Source organism: Accipiter gentilis, chromosome 32, assembly GCF_929443795.1.
Source record: "Accipiter gentilis chromosome 32, bAccGen1.1, whole genome shotgun sequence".
In the NCBI taxonomy this organism is placed as follows: domain Eukaryota; kingdom Metazoa; phylum Chordata; class Aves; order Accipitriformes; family Accipitridae; genus Astur; species Astur gentilis.
Window position 1 is genome coordinate 4,047,031 of NC_064911.1, and position 18,619 is coordinate 4,065,649.

Consider the following 18,619-nt stretch of genomic DNA (forward strand, 5'->3'; position numbering starts at 1 on the left):
CTAACGTTGCTCAAGGGCAGGTATGTTTATTTCATGAATACACCACCGCCTTCCACAGGGTAGAGAGGGAATGTTGTACGCCACTGAGTTTCAATACTGCAGCTCCGGAAAGGGTACAGCCATAAATAGTTGTGTGCCACAAGCAAGAAAATCGTTACATTTAACAGAGCAATTTACCACAGGGAACACAGAATTCATGAAAATGTGTTGAGCGCTTCTAATTTTAATTCTTAGTATTTTCAGAACTCCCGCTAGTAATTATTCTCGTTAATACACGTTACGGCAGTTAGCTATATATATATATACACACACACTCTTATTTTTGGAGCATTTCTTGTGATCCTTGCAGTGCTTTGCTGTCAGTCTCCGTAATCCTGTAAAGTGTGGAGGTGCTGTATACCAGGTACAGTTTAGACAGTAGTTTTTAATCACTGTAATTAAATATTCAACAAAGAACATATTTATCACATAACTCCCACTGGCAAAAAGTTTCCCCCCAAAATTGTTTTGCTAATGTAAGAATATACCAAAACACCAATCACACGGATGTTTATAGCAACAGTTTAAAACAAGGTAATCCACATACCAAAGCACAAAGAGTATAGTACCACTGCTGTTAAAAATGTACAAGGTCTGTTTAATGACCTGAACGGAAAAAAGCACAAGATAAAACTCACTATCGTCACTCCTCTATCCAACTGCAGCTCATGGCTAACCATATACTCTTTAAAGGAAGAGTGGATTGATTATTTTAGAAATAATGTTTGGATAGCATTTGAGAATTAAAAAAAAGTACTGTCACTGTGTATTTTGCTACTATAAATATAATGCTAGTATGTTGTGTTTCAGTCCCTGGTTTTGCAGAACCAGTACAGTTTGTTCGCAAGTAAGCCAATGCGTGTAGGCGTGTATTTGCAGTCCCCCAAGAGATGACAACATTGTGACACATTCAGCTTTGGATGAAAGTACGCAGCTGCGTATACAAGTTACGTCCTAAGACGCTGCAGACTGTAAGGAGAACTGCAGGGTTTTACAGCATACCTAAATGGAATTAAGGAAATCAGTTATTTTAAATTGCCTCAAGATAACAACATGTCGTATTTTGTATATTCTCATGTGAGCTTTAGAAAATCATAAAAGCACAAAGGGTTGCATTTTTATAGCATAATATGTAGAAACGTGACTTGGCCTTCACTAGCCTCAAAGCAGCAGCCCCGCACAGAGGCTGGTCCCTGCCTCTGGGCAAGGAAGAGTCACTCATTTAGTTTTAACTGCAAAAGTGACAGAATGATATCGTTCAGCTCAGAGAATTACTGTTCTCCTGTTGTCTTTGAAAGTAAGATTTAAAAAATACAGCAGTAAGTCTAGGAGATGGGGAGGATGCTGAGCCCAATCACATAAGATGACTTTCTCCTTCTCTGACGTTGTAACATGGCTGCCGACTCCCTCACTCTGGTCTTTCTATAAAACAAGAAAGCCCTTCTAATGTGCAAAAGAGGGAAGTGCGACAAGCCGACTCCAATGTGTTGTCTGCAACTGGTAAAGACTGCTTTGTATCTCAAAACCCAAGGGGAATTTTTTTCCAGAGGTTGAGGGAAAACTTCTTGTAGTGGTTCCCAATTTGTGGAAAAAAGTATCTTTTAAATAGTGATGAATAAATGGATGATACTGAACAATTATTCTGAAGTAATGCTAATGAGTATATGTCACAATAAGATTTAATAGCTGAAATGTACTGACACAGAAAATTAAAGTCAAATATTGAATATATTAATAGGCAAAGTTTTGTTTGTATTTTGAAATTAAACTATTTTTGTTGTGCCTCAAATTCAAATAAAAGCCTGACAAATATCCATAGCCTCTCTTATAAATTAAACAACTTCTAAACAATACCTGTCAACATTCAAATCTCAATAAACTTTGGCAGATCTTTGGTAAATACTTATAAATATCAATTAACAAAACAGTACAAAGCGAGAGGGGAGGCTACCAGCAGGGACCCTCTTTTTTTGAAATTCCACAAAGGAGAACAGGAACGAGAGAGCTCCCTAAACAAAATCTATTTCCAAGATTGGTATATTTTAATGAGATTAAGTAGCTCATCCTTCTTTTCTCTGTCTATTCAAATACTATTACATTGGGATTTTAATAAATTTCAGACAATTTTTTGTGCTCTACCATATATACATATTCAAAATTTATACACAAACAATAGTGGCTGTTTATGAGTAGAGTTAAGTTTCAGTGCATTTAATAATTAATTATTGCACACAGAATAATCTCAAATGCCCAATTATTCTACGGGATAAATGTAGCAAGAAATATAACCTCTTATATTTTTGAACATCTATCTTTCTGTAAAATCTTGTGTTGGTGACACCTTAGGTGCCAAAGAAGTGAAAGGATCTGCGGGGGATCTGTTGCTGGTTATTCTTGATGGTATAGGAGGTGCAGGTGGTCTTCTTGCTGGCATTGTGTAGAAGCAATCAGTAGAACTTTTATTCCAGTCATTATCAAAGTTAAAGTCTGAACCAAGAAAAGTATTTTGTCCAGTGCCTGGCAAATCTGGAGATCCAGCTGACTTCCTGGAACCGATTCGCTTAAAATCTGGAACACTTTTAGATGGCTTTAGCTTTATGCTGAAATTCTCATCATCATCATCATCAAATGTTACCCATCCTTTCGGCTGTACATTTTTTACCATGAGAGATTTACTTCGCAAGCAAAAAGTGTTTTCAGATGCATCAACAGAAAATACAGGCTTGCTTGTATTAGAACTGGGGGGATTCAGAGAAGGAAAAGGATTGCGAGCGGCACGTCCTTCTAGTAAATGTGAAGTTATTTCAGACTCTTGCATTTCTGTTCTAAATGGGTTTCCAGCATTAGGAGTTCTTTCAGTGAATGGATTTGTGCAGTTCAGTCCAGTGATAAATGGATTTGGAGAGCTGCGCTTATGTTCCTGGGATGTGTTAAAGGTTGGAATAGGAGGCATTGCTGGCATGCAATTTACAGTGTTCAAAATATCAGCATTTCTTTGTGTTGCTGAAGGCAACTGTATCAACTCCTTTTGGTTTAAAGTCGGAACAGGTGATGTTCGAACAGACGTCTGCATCTTTGACACAAGCAGCTTAAATGACAAATCTTCAAAAGGGTCACTGTTTAACTGTGTTTCAAGTTTAGTGCCATATGTTCCATTTGTTTTAATCTGGAAAGAAAACAAGGTGCTTAATAACCACATGGCTGGCTGTTTTAAGATTACTATTAACTACCCATTTCTCACTCTGCTATGACAAGAAAAGAAGCTCTTGGGCTTAAACTGAAAATTCAACACAATTTGGTTGTAACTTGAACAACGCACTTGTTGTAGAATGATTGCTTCTTTTCTGGAAAACAATAACCCTTAACCCCTTCTCTGAAGAAAAGCCTACTAGTCGTTAAACACAATTTTCCCCCTTGTTGGTTGATGCAGCTTGAATCTACATGCAGGTCAGAATCCTAGCCAAAAGCACTAGTGGACATTGCGTAAGAAAATCTTTAAGAAACTTGGCAAATGATGCTGTATTCTAAACAAGTGATAACCCAGCACAGATATGAAATAAAAAGCTCTAGGTTTCATTGTTTGAGAGTTTATAACACTGATGTTACAGGCAATATTTAAGCATCACAATGAAAGGAAAAATTAGTGTTATTAGTATATGCACTTCAGACACTTCTATGTAGACATATGCATCTGTAGGCATCTCCAGTGCTTCTTGACATGTGAAGGTACAATCATCAGTTTGTAGTATTTTAAAATGGCAAGTTATCATTGTTTAGAATAATACCAAATGGAGAAGACAGAGTTTTCTCCACAGAACTACTCATCTTTTAAGAACAAAATATTTCTGTTTTTATAAATTTCTTCAAACAACAATGCAACTTTTATACCTTGTAACAACTGTACAAAAAGGTAGAATATCTACCTTTGTTCAAGTCATCACACTGACAGAACAGAGTTTGGAGCTTCCCCTTAGTAAACGAATGCAAAGAATTAAGCTTCAGTTAAAACAGCTTCTGAGAATTCAAATTTCACAAACAAATTTGTCATATTTACACATCACCTTAATATACCGAAATACTTTGGATATTTAGCATGAAAATTCTGCTAACTAATGTTTTGTTGAACTAGGATGCTAGCTAAAACTATCAACTAAAATACAGTATTATTGTAGCCTAACCTCCATCTTTAAACATCTTGTTTTTACTGCATTTATTGTGAATAGTTTGAAGCATGTCTCCACATATCCACTGCCTGAGCAGCTATGCAAAATTAGTCTACAGGCTCTAGAGACTCTCAGGAATAATAAGAATAATGTACGTTTTTCCCAATGTATCCAGCATAACAATTTCTTTTAAAAAAACTGCAGCTGTAGCTTGAATTGGTTGGCAGGAGAAACAAAGTATGCTGGCAACAATGCATGTGCTTGTGGTGTTTCTTTTGAAACAACTATGTCAGTTACATGCATCCCTGGTACTACTACATCAGAGAGTTTCTAAAATAGGTCAGGCCTAATGTTACCAAACCATAAATACAGTAGTTCAATATTGGTATTTTTATATGTATGTAATAAGTGTTTTGGAAAAAAATATTAAAACAAAGGCATCAAGTAACTGAGGGGGAAAATGTGAAAAATGGAACTGTAAGAAAGAATATAAAGCAAATGCAGCTTGGCACCAGCTGGTTAAGTCCTCTGCTCATTAACCAGGTAATCAAAAAGTACAAGAGCTCAAAGAAACTATGAATCCCAATTGCTCTTTATTGTAAGTAAAAATTTCCTCTGAATAATTCTGGAACCAAATACTTTTAAAATTGTAACTAACAGTATATTTTACTTTGGATAATAGTTAAGTTCTCTGTTCTTTGAGAAATGTGAAATATGGGTTTTATTTAGAAAAAACTTTAGCAGTGCAATTGCATCAGAATTTATTTCCAAACAGACTGAGAACAGGAGATTCAGCAGTGACTAAGCAACATATGTGAGGTTTCAATTCTTTCATAAAAGATGATGAAGCAAAGTATTTGCTATGGCTCTAATAAATACAGTTAACAGTATCAATTTTAATTGCATTATGAAAGGAATAAGCAAACTATGGTATGACGTCAAGTCATTAATGCGGACAGGTGATTTTTAATGTGGATGAGACTGCAGATGTATGAAAACAAGATTCATACATCTTTTCTGCTTAAATAGATGGGAGACCACATACAAGATTGGTAAATAGTCAGATACCTGTTACCCTGATGGTTGCTCCTGCTTGTGAAAGAGAAACAGACATCAAAGGAAAGAAAATTAGGAAGAAAATCCAAGTAAAAAAGCAACCTCATGTTAGAAATACTTTCTTCATAAAGCCGTTTTTGGAGATACAAATACAATCCAAAAATATTATGCAGTATACTAGATTTTAAATTTCTGTTGTATTCTATTGTAAGACTTACAAGCTCTACCATTGAGTCAAAAACCCCAGCTTAAGCCAATTCTAATATTATTTCCATACAGACATTCATTGTGTAGCTGATTGCACTATTTTTTGAAGACTGATTATAAGCATTGGACTATTGATGGTCTAATTCTAACCATCTATTAACATGAAAAGTACTGTAGCCCTCATTCTGGGAACTCTGTTGATATACTCACTCACCTATAGCAATTGTTTTTCAAGATGAAAAAAACCATAAGACTTCTCATTCAATCAAAAACCAAAATCTCCTTCATTTACAATAAATAAAATCTATTTACAATAACTACTTCTTTTTTTTAATGTATTTCTTGGTAATCTGTAGAGTCCAGAATATTAACACTATATACAAGCAATTATTTTTGTAAGGAGAGATTTGGGTTCTTAAATAGCACAATCAAGCTTTGCATCAAAGGATGGGCTTGGAATCCACTACCTCTCAAAAGACTGTATTTATGTAAAGACCTTTTCTCAGAAAACTTCATATTTACAAATGATAATCAAGAAATGAAATTAAAAAAAAACAGAAATAAAAAAAAACTAAGCTGAAGACAATAAATAAAGCTCAAAGTCGGCCTTCCTTGTGATTGCACCACCTGCATTAATCAAAGGAATCTGACTGCAGAGAAAATTATAGCTCCCTGAACTAGTCTTAAACTATCTAGTCTGGATATTGTTAACAATACAGCCACAGCATTACACAGCTCAAAAACCTGTTTACAGCATTCTTAAACATGTTTTTGATTGCTGTGTATATACATAGATAAATGTAATTTTCATAATAATTTTGAAAGAACTGCTTGCACCTCTTTCACAAAATGATCGGTGGTAAAACTACATTTAGAAGGTGTGAGGCTTTCAAAAGTGACACAATGCAATCTGTTTATTCACAAAATTTGTATGTTCTCAAGTACCTTATGCCGCCATGTATATTCCCTGCTGGCGTACTTTCTAACAAACTACAAAAAGTCCTGATATTCTACCAGTATGTTCAAAAATATCCTTTGTTTTTAGGCCTAAGTTCCAAAAATTAAAAAAAAGTTAACAGAGAGAGAGAGATGTTCAGCAGAAAGAAAGGAAGAGCATTTAAAGATTTTTCAATTAGAATTCAAAATCAGCTCACTGAGGACTGAATTTGGCTTCCTCATTGTGGTACAAAATAGGTATTAACTAACTGCTTTAGTGAAAATGGCCTTCAGATGTAGAGATAAGGTAAAATCTAAATACTGATGAAAACTTAGATAGTCATAAATGTCCACAGCTGCGTTTATGTTTTTAAAAAAATGAACACCAGAAAACAAACCCACAAATTTACTCTTGGTAAGAAGTGGGCAGAAATCCATCATCTTCAATAAATTTGTGCTTTTATTCAAGTACTGTATTATCTGGCCTAGCACCTGATACTGTAAAAACTAACAGCACTGGCCTTTAGTGAAGAAATTTAGCCTTATGTATATACATAAACAACACTGAAAACCTGTTTCTGCATTTTCTAAACAGTAGTAGGAAACTGGCTTTTCCTAGGAAAAGGTTGGGGTTTTTTAAATAACACTCTAAATGGTCCCACAGAACAGAATACTGATGTTACTGTATTAAATTTTCAGATTATTTTGGTATGTTGCTATATTTTAATTGACACTGGGGAATAGGGAGAAATGTATTTCTGTTAAGTATCTATCAGCATTATCTTCCTGTAATGAATTATCATCAACATAAAGCACCACATCATGCAATCTATAAAGCTTACTTTATAATCAACGCTTGTGTTAGCTAGCTACTATACAGTTTGTCATGCATGTGTCATTATAAAATTATATTTGTTAGACTAAGTATTTTTCCATATAAAGTTGTCAAATGAAAACATAAGTTTACGAACAAGCTGTCCATAAGTTATAAGTCTGTCATAAGAGGTGTTAAGTTAAATGTTTAGTATTTAAGATATTAATTATTCATAGACAATACATAAGCAATTAAGTATTATCCTACTAAAGCCTGATGATCTTTGAATCCAATCTTTTGACATTTCTGTTTGTTTGTTTGCTTGCTTTTGGAGTTCCTCACAAATCTACAGCATTCAGTACAAGCTGTGTTAATTTACATAAGGAAAAAAACATATACAAGTTTTTTTAACTTACTTGCTGCTGTGAAGGAGCAGATTCAGAAGGCAAACTGTGAGATGATCGGCTACGAGGAGGTGGTTGTGGGGGTTCCAGACTTTGTGGAGCACTTGTCTGAGATGGATGTGATGCCACAGGTATCAGAGGCTCCTGCATCCTCAGCACAGGTGGTGGCTGAGTGGTGGACTGAGCAGGTCCAGCAGCCTGAGGCTTTAGTGGTTCAGGAAGCAACGGTGAGCCTGCAAGTATATTTGCAGTGTTTTTCATTGTAAAGAATTGTAATAGAAATCTTAAGAATGGCATGAATGAGAACATGTGGCTGTGGAAGCACCAGACAGAACTGCAGAAGAAGGGGCTGTAGTAACAGCAGGTGTTGATGGCAACTAGATTAGAGGTCATCAAAAGCTCAGCATTACTATAGATACAAAATAGAGAACCAGAAACCATGTCATTCTTAAACGTACTTCAGTTGTATTTAAAATTATTTTGAAAGTCACTATTATAAAATGCGTATTTTTATATTAATAAAATTTTAAAAATGCTTTAAGTTTAGGAAGTGGCTTTGGGAGTCAAACATAAACACTATTTCAAATGTTATGATTACAGAGCAACCAGTGCAGAGAATGGTCCAGTGATCAATACATGATAGGACACACCAATGTGTGCAGACCAGAACACAGCAATCTGATCAAAGTTTCTCTTGACAGCATGAAATCTATGGGTCATCTGACTGTTGCCTATTATCTGATGAGGGTTTACAATACTTGTGGATGATTAACAGAAACTGCCAAATGTTACTATGTTTGAGAATCTTAATTTCTGGTGAAAAATGAAGACATCTGCTGAAAACAAAGCATTCAAACCAGAGACAGTACCTCTTGACTGAATAGTGGCACCTACATTTAACTTCTAAAGACTTACCTCTTGGTGGTTCAGCTGGTTTGGTCTGAGTTTCAGGTGCTGGTCTTCCCCCAGAGGGACGGACATGGCTTTGTGGTGCACTAATAACTCCAGCTCGAGGTGGAACAGTCTGACATAATAATTGGTAAGAAGAGAGTATTTTAGTTCTACTTTGGATCTGTAGTCATCTTCTGCTAAATGATTCAGGATAATTAGGACTCTGTGAAGAATAAATTCTTTGGTAACAGTTGCTGAACTAATTTTTTATGGACATATAAAAGCAAAGAATATACTCTCAAAACATTATGAGGGTTCAATTCATAGTGAAGGATTTTTACAACAGTCTTCAACTTTATATAAATATTTACCTGTGCAACAACGTTGGAAACACCTACTGTTTTGTTAGTATTAATAAGTTAATTCTACCGAAGTCCGTGAATTGTTGTACGCAACAAAAACAACAACAGCAACTACTTTATTTAGAGCTCTCGTAAGGATTCATTGATAACCCACCATCAACGCAGACTGTAGACACCATCTGCCTTTTAGGCTATAAAAACAGCCTGCCATTTGCAAACAACAGTGTCCTGGTTTTGGCTGGGATAGAGTTAGTTTTCTTTCTAGTAGCTGGTATAGTGTTATGTTTTGGATTCAGTATGAGAAGAATATTGATAACACACTGATGTTTTCAGTTGTTGCTAAGTAGTACTTATAACAAGTCAAGTATTTTTCAGCTTCTCATGCCCAGCCAGCAAGAAGGCTGGGGGGGCACAAGAAGGGAGGGGACACAGCCAGGACAGCTGACCCAAACTGGCCAAAGGAATATTCCATACCATGTGACATCATGCCTAGTATAGAAACTGGGGGGAGTGGGGCTGGGAGGGATCACTGCTCAGGAACTAACTGGGCATCGGTCAGCGAGTGGTGAGCAATTGCATTGTGCATCACTTGTTTTGCATATTCCAATCCTTTTATAGTTATTGTCATTTAATTATTGTTGTTATTATTATCATTATTCCTTTCTTCCTTTCTGTTCTATTAAACTGTTCTTATCTCAACCCACAAGTTTAACCTTTTTCCTTCCGATTCTCTCCCCCATCCCACTGGGTGGGAGGGAAGTGAGTGAGCAGCTGCGTGGTGCTTAGTTACCAGCTGGGGTTAAACCACGACAAGCAGCTACAACCAATTTTATATAGTGAAAGTCCAAGCTACGCATAAAAGACCATGGTTAGTTCTTTTCTCTGAAACTTATGTTTACTAACTGTAAGGCAGTTACTCCTGTTCCTCAGCAAACAGTATTAATGAAACATATATTCTGCCTCATCTGAAGGCCGGAGTCTTCCCAAACTTGTTGGAATAGAAGTTAATAGGCTGGAAACAGAATTGCTCTCATAAAATAAAATTTAAAAGTCTACATCAGTATTTAAAAGAAATGGGAAACTATTCCAGATTACAACTGAAGCAGAGTGAATTACAAACACCACTCTTGAAAGCTGAATGTAAAGCATTATAATAAAAATGCCAGATTTCAGGGGGAAAAAAAAAAAAAAGATCACAAGGCAAGATAGTTTGTAAGATTTGTTTCTTCTAAAACTTTGTGTACTTGGTATATTCTGACAAAATCTTAGTAACAGTGGATGTTCTAGAAATGGTTTTCAGAGCAAACCCTATTACACAACTCTCTACATAAACAAGCAAAGAAACTTCACCACTACAACAAAAGTATCATCCTTGATCTTTCTTTTACTAGGTGTATGTACTCTACTTCAAAGACTTCGTGTAACATCTGATTCATTATGCTTGGCTGAGTCCATTTAACATCTTTCTAAATGCTTTAAACCACCTAACCTCTGAAATATCTGTCTTCCCTTTAATTGCCAAGATGCGTTTTGTCATTTCTTTGAATAGTCTGAAAGTAGCCAGAAGGATGATTGGATTGAATGCCAAAATGTATTACCGGGGGTGGGGGGGTGGGGGGGGTGGTTGGAAGACAAAAGATACAGAAAGGACCACTCAGTGAGAAGCAGCGCCCACTGTGGCTACTGTCCCTGGTCCTGAAATCCATGAAATGAAATGCTGCCCCAAAAAACAACCTGAGAAAAAGGAAAGAAACAATGTCGGTTAGGAAATCCAAATAAGGGTTGAGCTAAGGCTTGAAAATCCAAGCACATCTTAGGAGATGTTTTTCCAAACCTTCTATTACATTTTTTGTTTGTTTTGTTGGCAGGGGGTGGAGGTAGGGGGGTAGGGGGTGTTTGTTTTGGTTTGCTTGGGGTTTTTTAAAAGAAAATCTCAATGTCTGCAAAGGAAGAGATGCAGTCAGCTTTGCCTTATCAAATTATGGTGGCAATTGCAGCACTGTGGCTCTTTCTGGACGCTGGCAAGCAGCTCTAACTAGTCCAGCCTGGGTTTTGAAAAGCACAGCACAAGAGAACAGTACTACATTTTTTTCTGTCTTAATAATATGAACAAAAATTCTTGCACTTATGCCTATTCCAAGATACTGGTGGAGTTTCTTCTGTACACCAGATTTTTTAATTGAACTATTTTGATTTAGAAATGACAAATCCTGTGCTAGCTCCAGATTACAAAAAACAAAAAACAAAACCAGTGAGGCACATGGTGATAAATGAATACATTCTTTCCAGTGTACACCAGGTTTTCTTTATCCAAATTTCAGAAGAGAGCATTTTATATTTCTAGGAAAATAATAAAAAAGTGCAAAGATCAAGAACTCTTCACTGTGAGAATGAATCTCTTTGAGAAAAGTGAATCTGCAAAAAAGTGATTTCAATGGTGGCCTTCAACAGTAGTTTTCCATGGTTTCAATACTGTACAAGAGTACAACAGAAATGGCAATACCAGTAAGGTACAACTCCTTTAAGCTCTACAAGAACTCTTATATCTCTGCACAGCTGGCAGCGTTCTTGTTTCTTTCTCATTTAAAAGCTGGAAAGGACTCTACAACCTTTTATAAAACAAATGTATATTAAGTTAACTTAAACTCTTGTGGTTAGCTGCATCTTTATTTTAATGGCTTCTTCACACTCACTGTCTCCCTCATTCGCAACAACTGGTCTATCACTTTACTTGAAAGAAAGATAAGGAATTAAAGAAGAGGTGCTGTATTTGTAGATAGGTCAAAAACCTCATCAGTATCTATCCCACTGACATTTATGCAAGCGGAATGCTTTTTAGCCTTACTAAAGACTCATATGCGTAATCTCCATCCTGTCAGTGTCGTTGTGAACATTATCCCAATGAGAAGAGCAAAATGCCTTAGAGAGGGAAAACAAAGTTCTCTAATGACCAAGAAACTGGTAAGAAAGAGTCAGCTTTTGCTGCTTTTTAGTCTATAAAACATCCAGGTATAAAGAGGTGTGATCTAAGTCAAAGAGCCTGGAACAGCCACAACAGAGGGAACAAAGTAAGCACAAATACTGTGGTTGATGTAGACATAGAAGGAAAAGCCCTTCATGCTGCTGCAATAATTCTCTCTGAAATATGCTGCAAAGTCTAAAGAATTATCAACAAACAATACCGTTTCTTAGTAATTCTTTAAGAAGACCTATAGCTATTAAAACACCTTCTCCTTCCCTAATGCAAGGCTCCTACTTGGTGCTGTTAAGAGAAATAAGGCAGATGTCTTCCATCTCTTGATTTCTTGTTTGTAGTGAAGCATTGAAATGCCCACATCCTTCATTAACTTCCTTCAGTTCAGTTCCACAAATAAAAAAATGAAATGCAGAACTAACGTTTGTTGAATGTTTTGTAAATGTAGTTGAATGTTTCATTTTTACATGAAGATTTTTATCAAAATTAAGTTTTAAAACAAGGTACAAAATTCCATTACACATCAAGTAATCAGCAATATAATACATCAACTGCCTATATAATACATTAACTCCCTGCAAACAATTAACTGCCACCAGGATACATGTCAGCACAGAAGAGAATGCATTTTATCATACCAAATCAGCAACGTAGTCAACAGGAACATACAATACAAAGAATAACTTTGTACTTTGCAGTTATTTGAAAGTGGATGTAAAATGTGGTATTATTTGGGAGCCTATGAAGTGAATGCATAGAGTGCAAAACAATATATATTCTGGAGTATTTTTAGTCAACAGAAAAGAATTGCTGAGGGAATTAACTCATATAAGCTGTAAAATGACTAGTCAATTTTGCAGTTTTCTTACATCTGTTATGATTTACAAAACCCCACCACCAGCATAATAAACTGTAGAAACTTAGGAAGAAAATTATTTTAAGACAGAATACCTACTGGTCTGGTTGTACCATATCCAGCAGTTCCTGTGCTTGGAATTCCAGTTGCAGGTGGAGGCTGATTACGAACTGGAACAGATATTAGAGATCGCTGACTTAGAACATATTTCAAACCCAACTTCTTTCTGTATTATAATTAGTACAATGCATGTATCTGTATTACCTAAGTTATCTTTTCTTTGTGTTCCAGGACTTTTTTGTGCTTTGAAGCATGGAAAAAAAATCAGATTATCTTTGTTAGATAAGCTACAAATGAGTATCATATGGCAACGGTACATTACCACTAATGGAAATGGGAGCAAAAAAACATTAGTGATTTTTTTAAAAAAGTTGTTACATACTAAAGTCAGCTAAGCTGTTACTCTAGCACACTTTTATCCCATGTCACGTGTGAAGTAATTTGACCCTTCTAATTACAAATTAAGTCAAATCACCTCCTATTTGTTGCGAGCTAAAGATGCCCACTTGTACAGGTACCCTGTGTTCTCAATTGTGCTAGAAGAAGTTGTTTTCTTTAGTTGTTTTCTTTCTTAGCACATTCTGCAAATGTTCTAACAGCAGTCTTTAAAAAAAAAAGAACTTACGTAACATGCTGATTCAAAAAATCATGCGATCAGAAGAGGACATCTGTAATTATACAGGATTCAGCAATCTACAGGGTCTACACCAAAGTTCCTGAACCTACTCTCTTTGTTTATGGGATAAATATATTACAGCACCAACCTCAACATTTACATGCTGATGCTAATGACAACCTTGTATGCAACATTCAAGTTGTGAAGTGCAAGATATGAAAAAATTACCTTTACCTCAGACAAGTGCACAATTTCTAACAGGCAAAGAGGTTTAGGATTCTGGCTTGTGTTTCTGTTGCCTATTTCCCAGGAAGGTAAAATCACCATGTCAGTTACAGTAACTGGAAGGAATACTCTGTGGTACACAAGACAGTTTATCAAATCGGCTTCCAGTTGTCAGACAATCCTGCTTTCTTAGAACTGGTTAGAATGGGTTTCTGGGTACAGTTCTCAGTAATGCAACTCATACCCTGAGCAACCTGGCACCAGTTTGCCCTACTTTGAGCAAGAGGTTGGACTAGATAACCACCAGAGGTGCCTTCTAACCTGAACTATTCTATGCATATAGTGATTTTGCCAATTTAGAAAAATGAACCAGCAATATAGACAAAATTAATTGTAGGATACAGGAGGACATCTTGACTGTGACTATATTAGGACTTTTATTGCCATACCTATATTTGCTACAAAAGGACACATTCCTGAGGGGATAGGAAGAAACCCAAAAACATGTCTCTGCTCTCATGGCTAAACCAGGACCCATGCAGCACTATACACACATACTCCAACTAGAATAATGCAAAAGAAATGCTTCTTGTAAATGTGTATCACATACATTTAGGTATCAGAATCAAAATACCTACACTGTGCTCTTTAGAAAGAGAAAAATATTACATTATAGGCTAAATTATTTAAATGGAAGTTTCTCTCCCTGAGATATATGAACATACGCAGTTCTTTAAGAAAAATTAGGCTTCCTAGATTCCTGATTTAGTTACACGTTCAGTCAGCTTCCTCTGAGAGTCAGGCTTGAAAGCATTCTTCTTGATTAGTGCACTCTAAATTTTCACTTTATTTTTCATAAATGAAGATTGCCTTCTATAACAATTCATACCATCACTGAAAAACAGGAAGCAACTTGGCTGTCTGGAAATGATGTTAAATAAAAGAAGAAAGATCCCACACAATAAACACCTTCATGAAACCACCTTTAGTGTCACAAGGGCAATAATATTACTCTGGTATTAAATTAGAAATCCATTTCTAGAATACAAAAATTGTTATGTTACCTTCTACTTCTCTCCTAGCTACCCCAGGACTGGGAGGAGCTCCAAGACCTTTTCAGAGAAAGAAGAGAAGCTGTACATTGCATAAGAAAAGCAGTAGATTGAGAAAGTAAAACCAGAAAGAACACTGCCACAAGACAGCTTTACATAATTTAAAAATGGCCTAGCTAGATTATAGTTACTTGTAGGAGATAACTGTTTGTAGCAGCACGGGGAAACCAGACTGATATGAATTAGAGATCAGCAAGTACGATCATGTTTAGAAACATGTATGATTTCAATTTTACATTACAGCTGGAAATGAATTTCATTTCTTCAGTATTCATTCTCCACAAACTTTTGTAAATTCAGAATGATATTAAATGTCAGTCTTGAAACTCTTCTAAAGCAGAGCACATACCTATACTCAAAAACTTGAAAATAAACAGGTACATCAGTTATACCCTGCAACATTAAGTCTGCTTCCTGTCATGTAGGAGAATACTATGTAGTATGTTTCTGCCAAGACTACAATTGAATAAGCAATTTTATGGAAGAAATAAGTTTCCCACTTTATATAATGTACTGTATCCTACAGAATTGTATTATTAAGTTATCTCCGAGCAGCACTCTGTACTTGGGAAAGCTGTATCAACTGGTGCACAGCAGATGTTACAGTTCAGATTGAGAGAAAGAAGATTTTCAATCATGCATAACCATGCTGAATTATTTCTGCAATATGATCAAGCATATACTGGGTCCATAAAATTGTATGCTAAAAACATGGCAGGACATAAATAACACTAGACGGTATGCAAGGAGAAATCCTTAAGGCATGCGCATAGGAAAAAGTAACAGCGATATCTGGCAACTCTGGAGTGGCTCAAGTATAGAGGAAGGAAAGGGAGCCAGTGTTCAAGAAGCCTACCTTAAAAGCAACTTTTGCCTTAGCGATGACACAGCCTCATGCTTTCTCATCATGTGCCAATGTGTGGTATCTGCTCAGGAGCTCTCTATGATCTGGAAAGAGTGCTGTGAATTTTGTCAGATATGGGTGGAGGTGTCACTCAAGAGTAGGAAGAGTGAAGGTTGCAGATGAGGCTGGTACGTGATTATCTCTAGAGATGTCAGATCTCTGGTTTTGCTGAACATCTGGTTCAAAGATGTTAAATACTAGCATATGTTATATATTCTGGGTGAGTTCCAGGCTCTGCCAATTAACATTAGATTTCCATTGCAAAAGTTTCTGACAGCGAACTTCTCTGTGAGAGAAGCAGTACTGAGGAGAGGTGAACAGAGCGCGTTTGTAAGGAAGGTGCACACGAGGAGTGCACTGCCTGAGAACATTTCATTGCTTTCAGGTACTAGCTTTGCCCTTCTCCTGTGCAACCCAGAGGAACCCTGGGGGAGAAAAGAAAGTGGTAACCCATAGGCTATGAGAAGCCTACCTGCTAACCGGAGGAAAATAAATGGAGGTGGAGAGCAGCCCAGAAGAGTACAGGACACTCCTCTGAACTCTCTGTGGTTACAGAGACACAAAGCTAACTGTTCATCTCAGAGTATTAATGGAAATGGACACAACAAAACTTCTCCAAGAGCAAGGAACTAGCCTATTCATTTCACAGATCTTCTGCACCTTCCCCTCCCAAAGCTCAACTCAGCCCATACTTTGAATAGGTATTTTCAGGATGCTCTTGTTAAGCAAATCTTATTTTATGCAATATGATTAATAAAGTCAACTCCTTTCAGGAGAAGGAAGGTGGAGAGCCTCTTTGACCACAGCACATAGACATGTTCCTATGTTGGGGCACCATACAGAGGAAGACTTCTGTGCACAAGGATTTAAAAAAGTTTTGCAAATTTAAAAATATTCATTATATGGGAGAGAAAGGGCATAAAGGTCAAATACCCTGAATTTCACTTAATAATCTTCAACAGTGATAAAGCAAAATTATGGTGCTGAGGTAATGCTATCACAATTGGCATTATAGGAAGATTTTAATCTTAAGGACATGAAAAATGTACATCTGAACCTGAAACATATTTTGGGGTATAATTTTAAACTTTTACTGTAGTCTGTATATAGCTTGAAATCTCTATTGCAGTTTGAAACAGTATTTTGCAAGTAAAGATATCACATACTTGTTTTAAATAGTATTTTAAGGAAAGGGATTGGATTTACACAGAAACAACCTGTAACTTATGCCCTGACATCTTTTAGACAGAACTGCATGTTTTGCAGAGATTACATTTGCACATTAGCTTAATTGAAAATAAAGCAACCTCAACTTCTCATAATGTAAAATGTGCGTATATGCGCACATGTGTGCACGTGTGTATATATATACACGAAATCTAGGCCGTCTGCCTACATTTGAACAATGCATTTACTGCCTTAGCATTCAGGCTTCTTGTTTCCTCCACTACTGAACATTCCTTCTTCAGCAAGAAAAGAAGAAAGGTGCTCTTCCCCATATTTAAAAAAAACCAAACAACCAAGACAAAAAAAAAGCTTTTTCAAAATGACAGCCATATCCTAATGCACCCAAACAACCTGAACTCTGCTCTGAAGAAGAAAAACAAAACAAACAAACAAACAAAAAAAAGGGGTAAAAAAAAAAAAAAAAAAAGCTACAGGGGAAAAATAAAGATGTTGAATGGTTCTCACAAGGCTAAGTTTAATGTGTGACTGTAAGTATCAGTGTACACTAATAAGCACTTGCTGCTTGGGTGCATGTATTTTCATAGTTTAACATACTAGCATTTCTTTTAATGTCAACTTTACTACTGTATTTTCTAGGTTTATTTTATTTATTTGGAGGATAATCACAGTGGAAGTGTAATGCATTTTACCCAAGTTATTGCATACACTGAAAATACTGTGCATTCTCTCAATCTTAACCCCATTTTAAAAGTCTAAAACAATGGTAAAAGATAACTATAAGCCTTTCCTGCATTAGTCTGGAAAAGTCTGACTAATATTATTAAAGGGAAAAAAAACCCAACTCAAATGTTATTTTTTAACTTCAAGTAATTGACAATTAGCAGCCTTTATAATTTTTAATCTTCTATAAGAATTTACTCTGTAACGTATTAAAAAAAAATCTTGGGTGAACAAGTGCAATATGTTAATTTTTAGCTGTAAACAACTGAGAGCTTATAAAATCCTCAGTGGAAATCTTTCATATTAGCAAGTGAAAAGTCTACACTTTGTAAACCCCTGCAATGAGTACATAGGCTTGTATCCTTGAATTCTGAGTTACTACTGATGTAAAATACGACCAAACTCTAAAAAAGCTTAGATGCCCAAATCCTGCTGCCATCTTCAAAGCATACTGAACCATTAGAAGAAATGTTATGGGCACTGAAGGGAGTGAAGCACTCAAAAAAAAAAAAAGGTTAAAAAACATGAGGAAAAAAAAAAGAAGTAACATTTAAAATGCACAATTTAAAGACATGATCAATGTCACTTTGCATATGCTACAGAAGTCTAAAAACAAAGTTTGATGCACTTATACAGTACACAGGGATATCTTCACAGTGCTTTAGGAGCCATCACTCTAGGCAAGAGAAACAGATGCCATTTCCCCGAGCACAGTAACACACTATGACATTTATACTGTTTCCAGTCCTGTGCTAGCTTGCTCAGAGGTGAGCTTAGGTACCACTGAAAAGCAAAGCATTATGCCTTACAAATGTATGCCATGAACAGAAAATGAAGAGGATAGAAAAAATGGGATGAGTTTTAGGTCAGAATAATACATGAAAAAAATATACTACAATCTCTTTTAAAAGATTGCATAAAAAGCAAGTTTTATCTAAGTTACAATTCTTTATGGAAAGCTATGTTGGGAAAGAGGGTCAAAAAAGAAGGCTTGTCTTTGCACAATTGAGACAAACTAGGCAAACGGGATTGTGTCAGTGCACATAAAGCTATATAGGACTGAAGTAGTACAATGAATTCAATCTCATGTAT

At 36.0% G+C, this 18,619-nt stretch overlaps 1 protein-coding gene across 11 annotated transcripts in view; it reads right to left on the bottom strand.

Annotated features, from left to right (window-relative positions):
* Positions 1 to 10: 10 nt before the first annotated feature.
* Positions 11 to 18,619, bottom strand: part of SYNJ1 (synaptojanin 1) — a 68,721-nt gene continuing 50,112 nt past the window's right edge. For 2 of the 11 annotated variants that reach the window (XM_049835096.1, XM_049835091.1), the window contains exons 27-33: positions 14,668 to 14,715; positions 12,967 to 13,005; positions 12,802 to 12,872; positions 8,535 to 8,643; positions 7,632 to 7,852; positions 5,271 to 5,294; positions 3,093 to 3,205 (exon numbers count right to left, since the gene is read on the bottom strand). In XM_049835096.1, coding sequence (XP_049691053.1) covers positions 5,274 to 5,294; positions 7,632 to 7,852; positions 8,535 to 8,643; positions 12,802 to 12,872; positions 12,967 to 13,005; positions 14,668 to 14,715 — 509 coding nt within the window. In that variant the 3' untranslated portion in view covers positions 3,093 to 3,205; positions 5,271 to 5,273. Of the gene's footprint in view, positions 3,206 to 5,270; positions 5,295 to 7,631; positions 7,853 to 8,534; positions 8,644 to 12,801; positions 12,873 to 12,966; positions 13,006 to 14,667; positions 14,716 to 18,619 lie in introns of all 11 variants that reach the window. The other 9 variants (XM_049835087.1, XM_049835094.1, XM_049835089.1 and 6 more) reach the window with 5 other exon arrangements.